The sequence below is a fragment of the Macaca thibetana genome, chromosome 13 (genome assembly GCF_024542745.1).
Source record: "Macaca thibetana thibetana isolate TM-01 chromosome 13, ASM2454274v1, whole genome shotgun sequence".
In the NCBI taxonomy this organism is placed as follows: Eukaryota; Metazoa; Chordata; class Mammalia; order Primates; family Cercopithecidae; genus Macaca; species Macaca thibetana.
In genome coordinates this window covers 83,156,576-83,171,081 of record NC_065590.1, presented here as the reverse complement: position 1 = coordinate 83,171,081, position 14,506 = coordinate 83,156,576, and the positions used below count along the sequence as shown (strand labels likewise).

The 14,506-nt window shown below is 43.6% G+C and overlaps 2 protein-coding genes across 3 annotated transcripts in view; one reads left to right on the top strand and one right to left on the bottom strand.

Annotated features, from left to right (window-relative positions):
• Nucleotides 1-603: 603 nt before the first annotated feature.
• PFN4 (profilin family member 4) lies at nt 604-8,335 on the bottom strand. Of its 2 annotated transcripts, XM_050753693.1 has the most exons (6): nt 7,980-8,322; nt 7,621-7,702; nt 7,290-7,418; nt 6,014-6,151; nt 4,491-4,596; nt 604-1,135 (listed from the first exon to the last, which is right to left on the bottom strand). In XM_050753693.1, the coding sequence occupies exons 3-6, from the start codon at nt 7,404-7,406 to the stop codon at nt 1,107-1,109; spliced, it is 390 nt and encodes a 129-aa protein (XP_050609650.1). In that variant the 5' UTR covers nt 7,407-7,418; nt 7,621-7,702; nt 7,980-8,322; the 3' UTR covers nt 604-1,106. The 2 variants fall into 2 exon arrangements, with proteins under 2 accessions (XP_050609650.1, XP_050609649.1); XM_050753692.1 differs by lacking the exon at nt 7,621-7,702 and having other exon boundaries at nt 7,980-8,335.
• Nucleotides 8,336-8,627: 292 nt separating this feature from the next.
• The window catches only part of FAM228B (family with sequence similarity 228 member B), a 51,241-nt gene continuing 45,362 nt past the window's right edge, over nt 8,628-14,506 (top strand). The window contains 2 exon segments of the mRNA XM_050753665.1: nt 8,628-8,778; nt 9,194-9,325. Of these exon segments, the coding sequence (XP_050609622.1) occupies nt 9,227-9,325 (99 nt within the window). The 5' untranslated portion in view covers nt 8,628-8,778; nt 9,194-9,226.

The window sequence follows — 14,506 nt, the reverse complement described above, 5'->3', positions numbered from 1 at the left end:
TTATACCCTATCTTGGCCTGTGTAGAACCTTGTAGAGGGATCTAGAGAACAGTGTACTAAACTAAGTAGTCATTATCATCATGATATAGGACCATGCTAGTCCAGTCTAACTGAACCAGAATTAAATTTGAATTCCCTAGTCTGTCTTTTGGCAAGTAGTCGAAGGTGTTCTCTCCCCAGGGACATCTGAAGGGTACACTAACCAGGCTGGCCTGAGGATGCTGTTAGGGAAAAAAGATGCATTGTGTTTAGCCATTGTCAGTGTAGAATCTTGGATTTTCAAAATAGGTTCTATAGCTCTCCACCCTTATGGTCCAGATTATCACCTAGGAGACCAAGAGGAGATGAACTCTTTCTGGGGAAGGGTTCATTTAGTGACCATACTGCCTTACTAAGGTGTGCAGTGAGAGTTAGGGTTAGAGTCAGAAATCTTTTTGAGTTGATTTTTGAGAAGGCCTTTCCAATGTTCAAAATGATAGCAGATACCTGCAAATGGGAGCGTGAAATGTCCATTGAATACCTTGACTTGTGGTCCATTGCTGAATGGCCTTTGAAATCCCTTCTCCCAAGTCTCACAGGGGTGATGTGGGCCAGATAGATGTCACACATGCAGGGAGTTGTATTACAGGAGGGGAACACTGAGCTCAGGGACTCCACTGCTTTTATAGCAAATAGTAAGCAAGCTTGCTCTTTGTCCTGATGGGAGACATCCCTTCATGTTTCAAGGTTGCTTGCTGCAACCTAACCCTGAGAAATGTCCTGGATAAAGAGTGGTGAGAGCCTTGCATTCTTGGCATACTTAGCAAGGTGTGTAGGAGTATAAGAGCCTCACAGAAAGGAGACTCCCAATAGATATGCTCTCTGAAATGATCAGTGCTCTCACATTCCATGCCAATGACCAACACTTATTTAAAAAAAAAACAGTTGATCAAGTAATTCCAATGAAAGAAGAAAATCTCTTGAAGTAATAAAAATTGCTCCCTTAATTCATTCTTCTTTTTTAGTGGCTTCTATCTAGTGTTTTTTCAACCATAAAATATTTTTTCTTTAGGCTCTCCAATTTTCTTCTAAAACAATAAAAGTGTCTTTCATGGGCCTCTGATGACTCAACTTCCTTTTTTTCTTAGGTAGTCTCCTGAAAACAAACACAGCATGGTTATTATTTATGAGCTGAAAATTATCACTACAAATGATTCATTCATCCATTTATTATTCCACAAACATTGCGAGGTGACTGCCATGTGCTAGGCACTGTGCTACGTACTGGAGATATAAGGGTGACTGGATAGTTGAAACACAGTTCCTGCCCTCATGGAGTTCATTGTCTAGTAGGGGATATAGGCACATACAAACATCAATTCTATTTCATGGTAGTAAGTGCCATAGTAGAGGTATTTGAGCTGTACTGGAGTATGAATTGGGTTCCCATGCAAAAAAAAAAAAAAAAAAAAAAAACAAAGGATGAATAATGCATATGACTGGGCAAAGGGAACAGGATGAGAGAGGGTTCAAGAGAATAGAAGAAACTGCTGCCCTCCTCTGCTATATGTATTCTATGACCTAGACTTAAAACTGATTACAGCTGGGTGCAGTGGCTCACATCTGTAATCCCAGCACTTTGGGAGGCCAAGGTGGGCAGATCACGAGGTCAGGAGATCGAGACCATCTTGGCTAACATGGTGAAACCCCGTCTCTACTAAAAATACAAAAAATTAGCTGGGCATGGTGGCACGTACCTGTAGTCCCAGCTACTCGGGAGGCTGAGGCAGGAGAATTGTTTGAACCCGGGAGGCAGAGGTTGCATTGAGCCAAAATCCCACCACTGCACTCCAGTCTGAGCGACAGAGCGAGACTCTGTCTCAAAAACAAAACAAAACATAAACCTGATTACAGTACTTGATGTACTTACTTTTTAATGATGGAGTCTCACTATGTTGCCCACACTGGACTCAAACTCCTGGGCTCAATCAATCCTCCTGCCTCAGCCTCTTGAGTAGCGGGGGCTACAGATGCACTCCACCATGCCAGGTAGCACTTCATTATTTTTGAGACGGAGTCTTGCAGAGTAAGTCACAATACATGCTTAAGATTATTTTTTTAAACTGAGGACCTGGCTGGGTGCAGTGGCTCATGCCTATAAGCCCAGCACTTTGGGAGGCTTATAAGCCCAGTATTTTGGGAGGCACAAACCTGATTAATTTGTGTGACAGAAGTCCCATAGCATCCTTTTCCTAATTATTGTTTAAAGGTTTTCTTTAATTAATAGTCATGCTCCTAGAATCCTTCATAATACAATTTTTAAATGGTCATAATTCTTTTTTTTTTTTTTTTTTTTTTGAGACACGGTCTCACTGTGACGTCCAGGCTGGAGTGCAATGGTGCTATTTTGGCTCACTGCAACGTCTACCTCCTGAGTTCAGGCGATTCTCCTGCCTCAGCCTCCCGAGCAGCTGGAATTACAGGTGCCCACCACCACACTTGGCTAATTTTTGTATTTTTAGTAAAGACAGGGTTTTGCCATATTGGCCAGGCTGGTCTTGAACTCCTGACCTCAAGTGATCTGCCTGACTTGGCCTCCCAAAGTGCTGAGATTATAGGTGTGAGCCACCCCATTCGACCTGTAATTCTTTACTTCCCAAATTTTCTACAGTGATCATGTATAATTTTTTAGATAGAGAAAAATATAATTTTTTAAAAAAGGAGTGAAGGAAATAAAAGACAGTCATAAGACAACTGGCTCCTGAGTGGATATCAGCCTTGTCCATCCCTCCTGATCATTCAACCATTTCCAAGATAGCTGTCCCTTCCCAGAGCAGTGGGATATTAATGGCATGAGGCCAGCAGTGCACTTCTAGCCAGGGCACATTCTTTGGAGTCTGTGGAGTTTTTGTGGCCCTAAGCAAGAATACTAACCTTTAGTGCCAGCCACATAATCTACATTACAGTAGTCAGGCAATTTTTCTGGTCTCCTCTGGGGAATCAGCCCTGAGCCCTAGCTGACAGGTTAAGAGCCTGGCTTCCTGACAGCCAAATTGCCCATCTTTCTAATCTGATATTTTGGTTATTTTAATTAGATAATTAACCTGGCTCTCTATGTCTCTGTTCTGCTGTCTGCTCCTGCCCTACAATTCTGAAATGGAGCCTCCTTCAAATCCTGACATCTGTTCAGGAAAGGTCCAATAATGCAAAACGTGATAAAATGAGGCGTATCTGAAGGGTCCAATAGTGCAAAATGCGGTAAAATGAGGCATGTCTGTATGTAGGTAGATAGTTTCTGTGATGGTGCTTAATTTCTCAACTGGCCCTTTAAGATTCAGCTCTCTGGAGCCTTCCCTGACTCTGCTAGGCCAAAGTAATTCATTTATTTGTTCATCAAACATGTACAATTGCCTACCCAACATTAGATACCGTGTTAGGTAATGGAGAAGGAGAATGATTAAGACGAGATTCTTGCCTTCCAGAGGTTCACAATCTAGAAAAACAAAGAACTGTAATGGGGGTAATCATTAAGGTATGCATAAAATACATACACAAGTGGATAGAAGCCCAAGATCTGACTTGGGGTCTTTAACGATGATTAGGAATTTGCCAAATAGATGTGAGGGACAGGAAGGAAACTGGAAAATATTTTAGGCAGATAGGACAGCATGTACAGAGGCATGGAAGGCAGAGGCTATATCTTAACCAGCTCTGCTTCCCTAATTTATCTAGGATAGTGCAGGGCACATGGTAAACACCTCTGAATATTTGTTGAAAGAATGAATGAATGGCTGCTTTTGTTACTAGAGGCTTCTATTTCAAAGGAGTGTTTACACAACTCCAGTAAACTTTTTTAAATTTAAATTTAGATTAAAAAAATCTAAAAACAAACACAATTTACCATTTATTAAGCTCAACTCTCACTGATATAATACCCAAGCTAGTTCTCTATGAGATCTTTATTCAAAAATGTATAGACACAGAGGGGGAATACACTATACACCAACAAAGTGGCTGCCTGACTCACAGTAATTCCTTTTCCTGTAAAATGTCTCTTTACATAGGGTCGACTCGCAGCAGCCACATCTCTGTCTTTTTACCCTGCTGTATCCCTCCTCCCCTATCCTGCTCCACCTACATAGCTGACCAATACAGGAGTAAACCATATGACCTGAAACTTGCCAAATCAGGGTCCTAAGATAAATTAAGGGGTATTATGGAAGGCTTGGCCATGATATCAGCCAGGAAAGGAAACGGTTTGCTATGAGACAGAACAAAGCTGACTCATTTAGAAGTCAAGACAGAATCCTAGCAGTGTTCCAGTCCTTGAATCTACCCTCCCCATGGCTCAGCTGCACCCTGTCCTTCCAGTGGCTATGTAAATAACCTCAGCATCTTCCAATAAATTCCTCCTTTCTGCCCTAGCTGGTTTGAGTTGGATCTCTATTACTTGTAGTCAGAAGACCCAACTAACACAGGGAATGAAGACAGGAACTAGGAGGCCAACTTACCCAGGCTCTCTGTGGCTTCCACACAGACGCTAGGATACATGCCCTCAGTGTAAGTTGCCACCAGAAGATACAGATGGGTCTTCACCACAACCACACCAGCGTTCTCCTGGATAAAGAATAAAAGAGAATATTCTGCTCTTGGTTTTAATTACAGGACCAGTAGTCATGCTCCAGCTATGTTTTTCACCATTTTCTGATTTCCGTATTCCATATATTTATATGTCTGCTTTTGGACCGTCCACTCTTTTCCACCAATTTTGTTGCCTTTCCTCAAAAAGTTTCAGACTGTTATAATAATGGTAGATGGATTCTGAAAAGTTCCGCAATTGATTATCACATACCCCATCCCAATTAGAACAACTGATGTAGGCCGGGTGCGGTGGCTCCCGCCTGTAATCCCAGCACTTTGGGAGGCCAAGGCGGGAAGATCACCTGAGGTCAGAAGTTTGAGACCAGCCTGGCCAACTTCATGAAACCCCGTCTCTACTAAAAGTACAAAAATTAACCAAGCATGGTGGCAGGCGCCTGTAATCCCAGCTACTCAGGAAGCTGAGGCAGGAGAATCTCTTGAACCCAGGAGGTGGAGGTTGCAGTGAGCCGAGACCATGCCATTGCACTCCACCTTGGGCGACAAAAGTGAAACTCATCTCAAAAAACAAAAACAAAAATCAAACAAACAAAAAGCAAAACTGATGTAATGGAAAGGTCGTACATTTTGGAACTGGACAGCCCTGGGCTTGAATTCTAGCGCCTCCATTTTCTGCTGCATGTATAAGCAGTGTCCTCATCTTTAAAATGAGAGTATAGATTATTTATAATGTGGATGAAGCAGCATGCCTAACCCATAATATAGGGCATCCAATGAATGATTTTCATCTCCTTCATTCCTTACAAGCAACATAGAGCTGAATTTTTTTTTTTTTTTTTGAGATGGAGTTTCGCTCTTGTTGCCCAAGCTGGAGTGCAATGGCATGATCTCAGCTCACTGCAACCTCTGCCTTCTGGGTTCAAGCAGTTCTCCTGCCTCGGCCTCCTGAGTAGCTGGGATTACAAGTGCGCACCACCACACCTGGCTCATTTTATTTTTAGTAGAAACAGGGTTTCACCATGTTAGCTAGGCTGGTCTTGAACTCCTGACCTCAGGCGATCCACCCACCTCAGCCTCCCAAATTGCTGGGATTACAGGCGTGAGCCACCGTGCCTGGCCACTGAGAGATGTTTTAAGCGCATAAATGATTATCTTTTTTTTGAAGGAGGATGTAGAGTATGAAGGCTGGACTGTATTGGAAAGAGTTCAGGCAAGGCTCAGTTAATAGATTCTGGAATGAACATTTCTCAAAACCAGGCTCTTGATAGGACTTTCTTTCACATATGTCTTCCTGGCACTAGACTGCTATCTCAAGACAGTGGCTCAAGACATTAATGGATTTAATCTGTTTTACAGAGAGGATCAGGCAGGGCAAGGAAAATTGGAGGCAAATTCTTTTCTTTTACTCAGCTCTCTTCAAATCTTGAGCGCTCACATTTTTGGCATAAAGAGAATATTCATCTGCCCGGACACATCTGTAATCCTTTTCCTTGAAATACAATCCTTCTCTTCGGGTTTGCAAAGGGTTCTTGGCAAATCCATTCACCAGTGTTCGGACATCACTGGGCATTACCTGGAGAGGTTACATAGTTAGAACAGGAGTCAGCCAACTATGGCTGGTGGCCAGCCAAATTTAGCCCACTGTCTGTTTTTTATGGCCTGCAAGCTAAGAATGGTTTTCATGTTTTTAAACGGTTGGGGAAAAAAAAATCAAAAGAATAACACTTCGTGACACAAATTATATGAAATTTGAACTTCAGTATCCATAAATATAAAATTTTATGGGAACACAGTCACATTCATTCTTCTATGTATGGCTGTTTTTCCTTTACAATTGCAGAGTTGAGTGGTTGTGACAGAGACTCTATGGCCCTGTGCTGTAGTTTGAATCTCATGTTGAAATCAGATCCCCAACATTTTGGGTGGGGCCTAATGGGAGGTATTTGGATCATGGGGGCAGATCCCTCATGAATAGACTGATGCCTTCCCTGCGAGGTGGGGGAAGCTGTCAGTGAGTTTTCACTGTATTTGTTCCAGGAGAGCTGGCTGTTAGAAAGAGCCTGGCACCTCTCCACTTGCTCTCTCTTGCTTCCTCTCCCCTGTGATCTCTGCACATGCTGGCTCCCCTTCACCTCTGCCATGAGTGGAAGCAGCCTGAGGCTTTCACAGATGACTAATCTTCCAGGCAGTAGACCTGTGAGCCAAATAAACCTATTTTCTTTATAAATTACCCAGCTTCAGGTATTCCTTTATCTCAACAGTAAAAAGACTAAGCCTAGAAACCTAAAATATTTATGTAGCTCTTTACAGAAAAAGTTCATTTAAAAGTCATGTCTGGGCTGGGCACGCTGGCTCAGGCCTGTAATCCCAGTACTTTAGGAGGCCGAGGCAGGTGGATCACCTGAGGTCAGGAGTTCGAGACTAGCCTGACCAACATGGTAAAACACCATCTCTACTAAAAATACAAAAATTAGCCGGGCCTAGTGGTGCACTCCTGTAATCCCAGCTACTCGGGAGGCTGAGGCACAAGAATCGCTTGAGAGGCGGAGGTTGCAGTGAGCTGAGATCGCGCCACTGCATTCCAGACTAAGCAACAAGAGTGAAATTCCATCTCAAAAAAAAAAAAAAAAAAAAGTCATGTCTGCTTCATGTTTGGAAGAATAGAAATAATAAGTAAACGAAGTCTTATGTCCAAACTTGTTTTTTCTTACATTAAAACCTGGTGATGCTACACACAGGCTCCGCTCCTGGATTTTGATGAGGGCTGCACTGTCCACATGCTTGGTTCCCAAGAGGGTGTCTAACAATAAGCTCTGCAAATGGCTCATGTTCCCTCAACTCTGAAAGGGAAAGTGCAGTTGAAGCCATTGACTCTGGCTAGCTTTTAAAAGGCATGTGAATACGAATGTCCTTAGGACACTTCAGACAGTTCTAAGATCAGCAAGTGTACTTTGAAAAGACACAGAGTGAAAACGGTGGTCCATCATTCAGGGCCCACCAATACCCAAAGAGAAACAGAATCATAGAAAAATCACAGCTCACACAGAGTAGGTTATGAAGCTGAGTTTGGAAAATCACAGCCTCATGATTTTCTGGCTATGTCAATGGTTTACATCAGGATCATCTGGGATTTAAAAACAAACATTGTACACTGAGAAAAACCCTGTAAAATAAAAAAATAAAAACAAAAAAACCCAGGATGGAGCGCTACTCCGCTAAGTTAAACACAACTAAAAGAGATATGCGTGGCCATAAACCCACACATTCCCTTCCCGGTGACCTGCATCAGCGCCCACTATGAACGCTGATCAACATCCCAACGGACTAAAAACACCTTGAAGGCACTTAAACCCACATTTCCCGCACAAGTCCCCAAGCCTTGGACCCCCCCTCCTCAGGACCTCCGGCACAGGCGCCCCTTTCCCGCCACTGCCTTCCAGTGGTTTGGTCCCCGAGCAGGACCGAAGGCGGGGCAGGGGGTGGTGAGCGGTGAATTCCCCGGCACCGAGGACTTGAGGGAGCGGACGCCACCCCGCTCTCTAGTGCTCCGCAAGGGGCCGGCGACCAAGGACCCGCCCGTCAACCGACGCGGTTGCGGGTGGGTGGCGGCGGCGGGATTGGCCGGGCCTCGCGCCGGTCACCAAGGAGCAAGGACTCCAGCCCCTTCCGCAAACCAAGACCCGCCAGCTAGAGCCGCCGCCCAATCCCCTTTGGGCCTGAAGCAGTCCTCCGCCGCCCTGGCGCCTCCCGCGCGGACTCGCTGTGGAACCCGCGGCGGAGGGGGCGGACGGTCTGCGCGGCGCTGCGTCCGGGAGACAGTGGGCGCCAACATTCGCGCGTTCCGCGCACGCGGGCGGGCTCCCTTCCAGCCGCAGCCGGACGACTCCGGGGCCGTCGGGCCGGGCCCGAGTGTGGAGCAGGACGGCCGCGGGCTTGCTGGCCTTGGGAGGGCAGAGAGGTGCCTGTTGCGGCCGGCGACCTCCCTGCCAGGCCGGGCGGTCCCCGCGCACAACGCGCCTGCGCGGGAGGCCCGCGGCCCGGGGTCTGGCGTGGAGGCCGCAGGCGCCCGGCCTAGCGGGTGGGAGGAAGGGCCGGGAGTGGGCGCGGTGGGCGAGAGCGGGTGCGGACGCTGACGACATCCCCGTCTCACCCGGGCCTCGGGGAGGACTTCGGGCCGCGCAGAGCTCGAAGACTTGCACAGTATGACCAAAAGCCCCTCCCTGCCTTCTCTAAGTAGCTCAGCCTGTGTTTCTCTGGCCGGAAAGTTGCAGTTCTCCCCACTCGAGGCCACCAAAGTCAGAAAAGTACTGCAAATGGGACTCCCAGAGGCCAGGCTGAAGCTGCCACACTGGCTGGAATGGGCCACCTTGGAGGGGGACTTGGGAATTCATTCCAAGGGACGGGGGTTTCTTTCAAAGAGCATGTTGCCTGCTTACAAAGGAGGCTGGCTCTGAAGCCGTCATCTGGAGTCTGTAGTGAAGGCCTTTTGTTAGGGAAACTGGATGGTTCGTGTTCAAAATCCATTTTGCGTGTGTGCAAGGATACAGGTGGTATTAAACAGAAGAGAAAATCAGATGACTGTGAAATTTTCAATACTAAATAAGATGATTTTTAGTTTTTCTAGGGGCACTATTTATTTGTGACCACAATGAAAAATGTAGACAGTGATGATCTGGTAACTGGCGCACTTCCCAAGCTCAAGAGCTCAAAAGAATGGTTGGAGCCCAAGCCTCTATGTTTTATGGAGGTATATAACAAATAGTGTGGGATTTGGAGATTTTTTTACTTGGGTCGTTGCAGTGGGAAGTGGCTTGTGCTAAATATATTGTTTTTTTCTATTGTTTGTTTTTATTTCATTCTGTTTATTATTCCCTTCACTTTACTAACTTTGTATATTCACTTTGCTGTTTTTTTCCTAACATCTTAAGGTGGAATCATAGGTCATTGATTATATACCTTTTTAAATGTAGCATAGCTGTAAGTTTCTCTTGAGGTACTGCCTTAACTGCATCACCCAAATTTTGATATGATGTATGTATGTATGTATTTATTTATATTTGAGGTAGGGTCTTGCTATGTTGCCTAAGCTGGAGTGCAATGGCACGATCATGACTCACTGCAATCCCCGCCTCCTGGAATCAAGCCATCCTTCCACTTCCTAGTAGCTGAAACTATAGTCGCACACCACCATGTCTGGCTAATTTTTGTATTTCCTGTAGAGATGGGATCTCACTGTGTTGCCTAGACTGATCTCCAACTCCTGAGCTGAAGCAATCCACCTACCTTGGTGTTCTAAAATGCTGGGATTATAGCTGTGAGCCCTTGTGCCCAGCGAGTTACATTGTTTTTAGATTGTAGTTTCTTTTTTCTAAACAGCTTTAGTAAGATATAATTGATATACAGTAAACTGCATATATTTAAAGTGTGCCGTCTGGTACTGTGGCTCATGCCTGTAATCCCAGCACGTTGAGAGGCTGGGGTGGGAGGATCGCTTGAGCCCAGGAGTCCTGGACCAGGCAAAGCAATATACTGAGACCCTGTCTCCACAAACGAACAAACAATAATAGCCAGGTGTGGTAGCATACACCTATAGTCCCAGCTGCTTGAGAGGCTGAGGCAGGAGGAGCGCTTGACCCCAGGAGTTTGAGGCTGCAGTCAGCTGTGATTGTGCCACTGCATCCCTGCCTGGGTGACAGAATAAGACCCTGTCTCAAATAAAGTATACAAACTTGGTAAGTTTTGACATGTATACACACGAAAACATCACCACAATCAAGATGGTGAACATACTCAGTACTCCCAAAGCTTCCTGACTATTCTGTTGTAATTCCTCCCTCTCTCACATCTCCCCACCACTGCTTTTCTTTCTTTTTCTCTTTCTCTTTCTCTCTTTCATTCTTTTTCTCTTTTTCCTTTTCTTTTTCCTTTTCTCTTCTTTCTTTTGCCCTGTCACTCAGCCAGGAATGCACTGGCGTGATCTCGGCTCAGTGCAACCTCCACCTCCCAGGTTCAAACGATCCTCCTACCTCAGCCTCCCGAGTAGCTAGGATTACAGGCCTGTGCCACCACACCTGGCTAATTTTTTTGGATTTTTAGTAGAGATGGGGTTTCACCATGTTGGCCAGGCTGGTCTCAAACTCCTGACCTCAAGTGATCTGCCCTCCACGGCCTCCCAAAGTGCTGAGATTATAGGTGTGAGCCACCGTGCCCAGCCTGCTTTACTTTCTGTCACTGTAGTTTAGTTTGCGTTTAAAAAATTGTATACAAATGGAATCTTCCAGTATATATTTCTTTTCCTTCTGTTTGGTTTCTTTCACTCATCACAATTATTTTGCCCCTCACCCATGTTGTATGTATCAATATTTCATTCCTTTTTTGGTTGAATGCTATTCTCTTATATGGATATATCCCAATTTGTTCATCCTGTTTATGAACATTTGGGTTGTTTCCAGTTTGGGGCTATTACAAATAAAGCTGTTATGAACATTCATGTGTGCGTCTTTGATGGACATATGATTTCATTTCTCTTGGGTAGATATTTAGTTGTGGAATGACTGGGTCATATGGTAAATGAATTTTAACTTTTTATGAAGCTGCCAAACTAGTTTCCAAAGTCATTGAATTATTTTGCATAACCACTAGTAGTGTGTGAGAGTTCCAGTTGTTTCATAATCTAGCCAACATTTGGAATAGTTTTATTTACTTATTTATTGTATGGCCTTTTAAACTCAAGACATTTTCAAAAGATGTATAGTGACATCTCATTGTGGTTTTAATTTACATTTCCTTAATGACTAACGATGAGCATCTTTTCAAGTCTTACTTGCCATTTATCTGTCTTCTTCTTAGGCGAAGTGTTTGTTCAAATCTTTCGCCCACTTTAAAATTGGCAATTTTAGGTTGGGTGGTTTGTATTCTTATTGTTGGACTCTTCTTATTGAGATATAGTTTATATGCCATAAGATTCACTACTTTTTTTTTTTTTTTTTTTTTTTGAGACGGAGTCTTGCTCTGTCGCCTAGACTGGAGTGCAGTGATGGGATCTCGGCTCACTGCAAGCTCCGCTTCCCGGGTTCACGCCATTCTCCTGCCTCAGCCTCCCAAGTAGCTGGGATGACAGGAGCCCACCACCAAGCCCAGCTAATTTTTGTTTTTGTATTTTTACAAAAAAAGGTAGAGAGGGGGTTTCACTGTGTTAGCCAGGATGGTCTCTATCTCCTGACTTAGTGATCTGCCTGCCTCAGCCTCCCCAAGTGCTGGGAATACAGGCATAAGCCACGTGCCTGGCCAAGATTCACTAAAGTGTACAATTCAGTGTTTTTTATTTTTTAGAAATTCAGAATTTTTATTTTCAGTGTTTTTTTAGTATATTCCCCAATATGTGCAACTGTCACCACCATCTAATTCCAGAACATTTAATCACTCCCAAAAAGAAACCTCACACCTTTTAGCAGTCACTCCCCATTCCCCTCCCTCTCTGGCTGCTGGCAACACTCATCTACTTCCTGTCTAAACAGATTTGTCTACTCTGGACATTTTATACAAATGGAATCATGTAGTCCTTAGTGACTGCTTTCACTTAGTATAATGTTTTCAAGGTTCCTCCATGTCATAGCATAAGCAGTACTTTATTCCTTTTGATGGCCAAATAATATTCTATTGTCTGAGTATCACATTTTGTTTATCCCTTCATCAGTGGATGGACATTTGGGTTGTTTCTGTTTTTTGCTATTATGAATAATGCTGCTATGAACATTTGTGTATAACTTTTTAGGTAACATATGATTGCAGTTCTCTTGGGTATGTAACCTAGGAGTGGAATTGTTGGGTCATATGGTAACTATGTTTAACTTTTTGAGGAACTGCTGAACTGTTTCCCACAGCAGTGATACCGTTTTAAATTTTTATAGCAATGTATGAAAGTTACAATTTCTCCACTGCTCAGAGTTCGTTGAGCTTCTTGTATCTGTGGGTTTATAGTTTCTGATAAATCTGTACATTTTTCAGCCATTCTTTCTTTCTTTTTTTTTTTTCAAGTGAGTCTCACTCTGTAACCCAGGTTGGAGTGCAGTGGCACGATCTCAGCTCACTCCAACCTCCGCCTCCTGGGTTCAAGCGATTCTTGTGCCTAAGCCTCCTGAGTAGCTAAGATTACAGATGTGCACCACCATGCCTGGCTAATTTTTGTATTTTTAGAAGAGACGAGGTTTCACCATGTTGGCCAGGCTGGTCTTGAACTCCTGACCTCAAGTGATCCACCTGCCTTGGCCTCCCAAAGTGATGGAATTACGGGCATGAGCCACCATGCCTGGCCTATTTCTTAAAATATTTTTTCTATTCCATCTACTCCATCTTTTGGGAAATATATTTTTTCTACTCCATCTTTTGGGAAATACAACTGTATGTACAATAACCTGCTTGAAGTCCTGTAGCTCACTTATATTCTGGTTATTTTCTTCAGTTTTTCCCCCGTGCATTTCATTTTGGAAAGCTTCTGTTGCTATGCTTTTAAGTTCACTAACTTTCTGTAATGTCTAATCTGCTAATAAACCTACCTAGCATATTTTTCATCTCAAGTATTATAATTTTCATCCATAGAAGTTTTATCTGGATCCTTTTGTTGCTGTCTTTTGTTTGTTTGTTGCTGCTGCTGTTGTTGAGACAGTATCTCGCTATATAGCCCAGTCTGGTCTTGAATTCCTAGCCTCAAGTGAGCCTCCTACCTTGGCCTTCCAAAGCACTGGGATTACAGGTGTGAGCCATCATGCCTGGCACTTAGTTCTTTTTCAAACATTTTCTTCTGTCTCAACATGTCTACTCTTCCTCTAGTTTCCTTAACTTATGAACTACAGGAATAATAATGATTTTAATGTCCTGGTATAATAATTATAGTGTCTTTGTCATTTTGGGGACAGTTTTGGTTAATTTTCCTTATTATTATTGGTTAAATTTTCCTATTTCTTTGTATACCTGGTGATTATTGGTTAAATTTTCCTATTTCTTTGTATGCCTGGTGATTTTTGATTGAATGCAAGACTGAATTTTAACCATGTTGAGTGCTAGATATTTTTGGTTTGCCATAAATATTCTTTTTTTTTTTTTAAGTACAAGTGCACAGATTTCCCATAAATATTCTTCATTTTTCCCCTCGGATTCAGTTAAGTTACTTGGACACAGCAGGATTCTTTCAGGTCTTGCCTCCGAAGTTTTGCTAGACAGGACCACAGCAGTGTCTGCCGTAGGGCCAATTTTGTTTCAGTACTGATACAAAACCTTTCCAAATACTCTACTCTATGCACTTCGAACTATGGGATTTTTTTTCCTCTGGCTGATGCTAAAGGGAACGAATACTCCTGGGACTGTGTGACCTCTAGGGATTGATTCCTTAATTCTTGCAGGTGTTTCTTTGCCCATTGTTCCTTTGGGTATTTTTCTCACAGGCATATAGTGTTTACCATCAGCTGAAGACTCAAGGGGACCTCTGCGGACTTGACTCTGCAGATCTCCAGAGCTCCATTCTTGTAGCCTTCCTCCCTGTAGTACTCTAACCTATGAACTCCAACTGCTCTGGCCTCTCCAGACTCCCATCCCTACTCCTCAATTCAGGCAGACAGCTGGGCTGTTTGTTTTCTGTTTCTCAGGGGCCAGGGGCCACTGTTCTTCTTTGCCTGATGTTCGATATCTTGGAAACTGTTGTTTCATCTATTTTATCTTTTTTTTAAAGTTGTTTCAGGTGGGAGAGTAAGTCTGTTTCCTGTTACTCTGTCTTGTCCAAAAGTGAAAGTTCTCATCCAGACATTATTTTTTCAAACAGTTGTTTTCTGTTCATTCTTTTACTCCTCATTTCTGCAACTCTGATTATCCATTTGTTGAATCTTTTGATATTATCTCATATGTCACTATGACTCTGTTCATTATTTTCTAATAT

What these genes read in the sequence shown, in the direction of transcription:
- PFN4 (XM_050753692.1), bottom strand. Translation starts at nt 7,406, where the DNA reads ATGAGCCATTTGCAGAGCTTATTGTTAGACACCCTCTTGGGAACCAAG. An exon ending in TAGCATCACCAGGTTTTAAT is followed by an intron (nt 6,152 to 7,289) that starts GTAAGAAAAAAC and finishes TAACCTCTCCAG; the next exon opens with GTAATGCCCAGTGATGTCCG. An exon ending in ATTCTCTTTATGCCAAAAAT is followed by an intron (nt 4,597 to 6,013) that starts GTGAGCGCTCAA and finishes TTCTTTATCCAG; the next exon opens with GAGAACGCTGGTGTGGTTGT.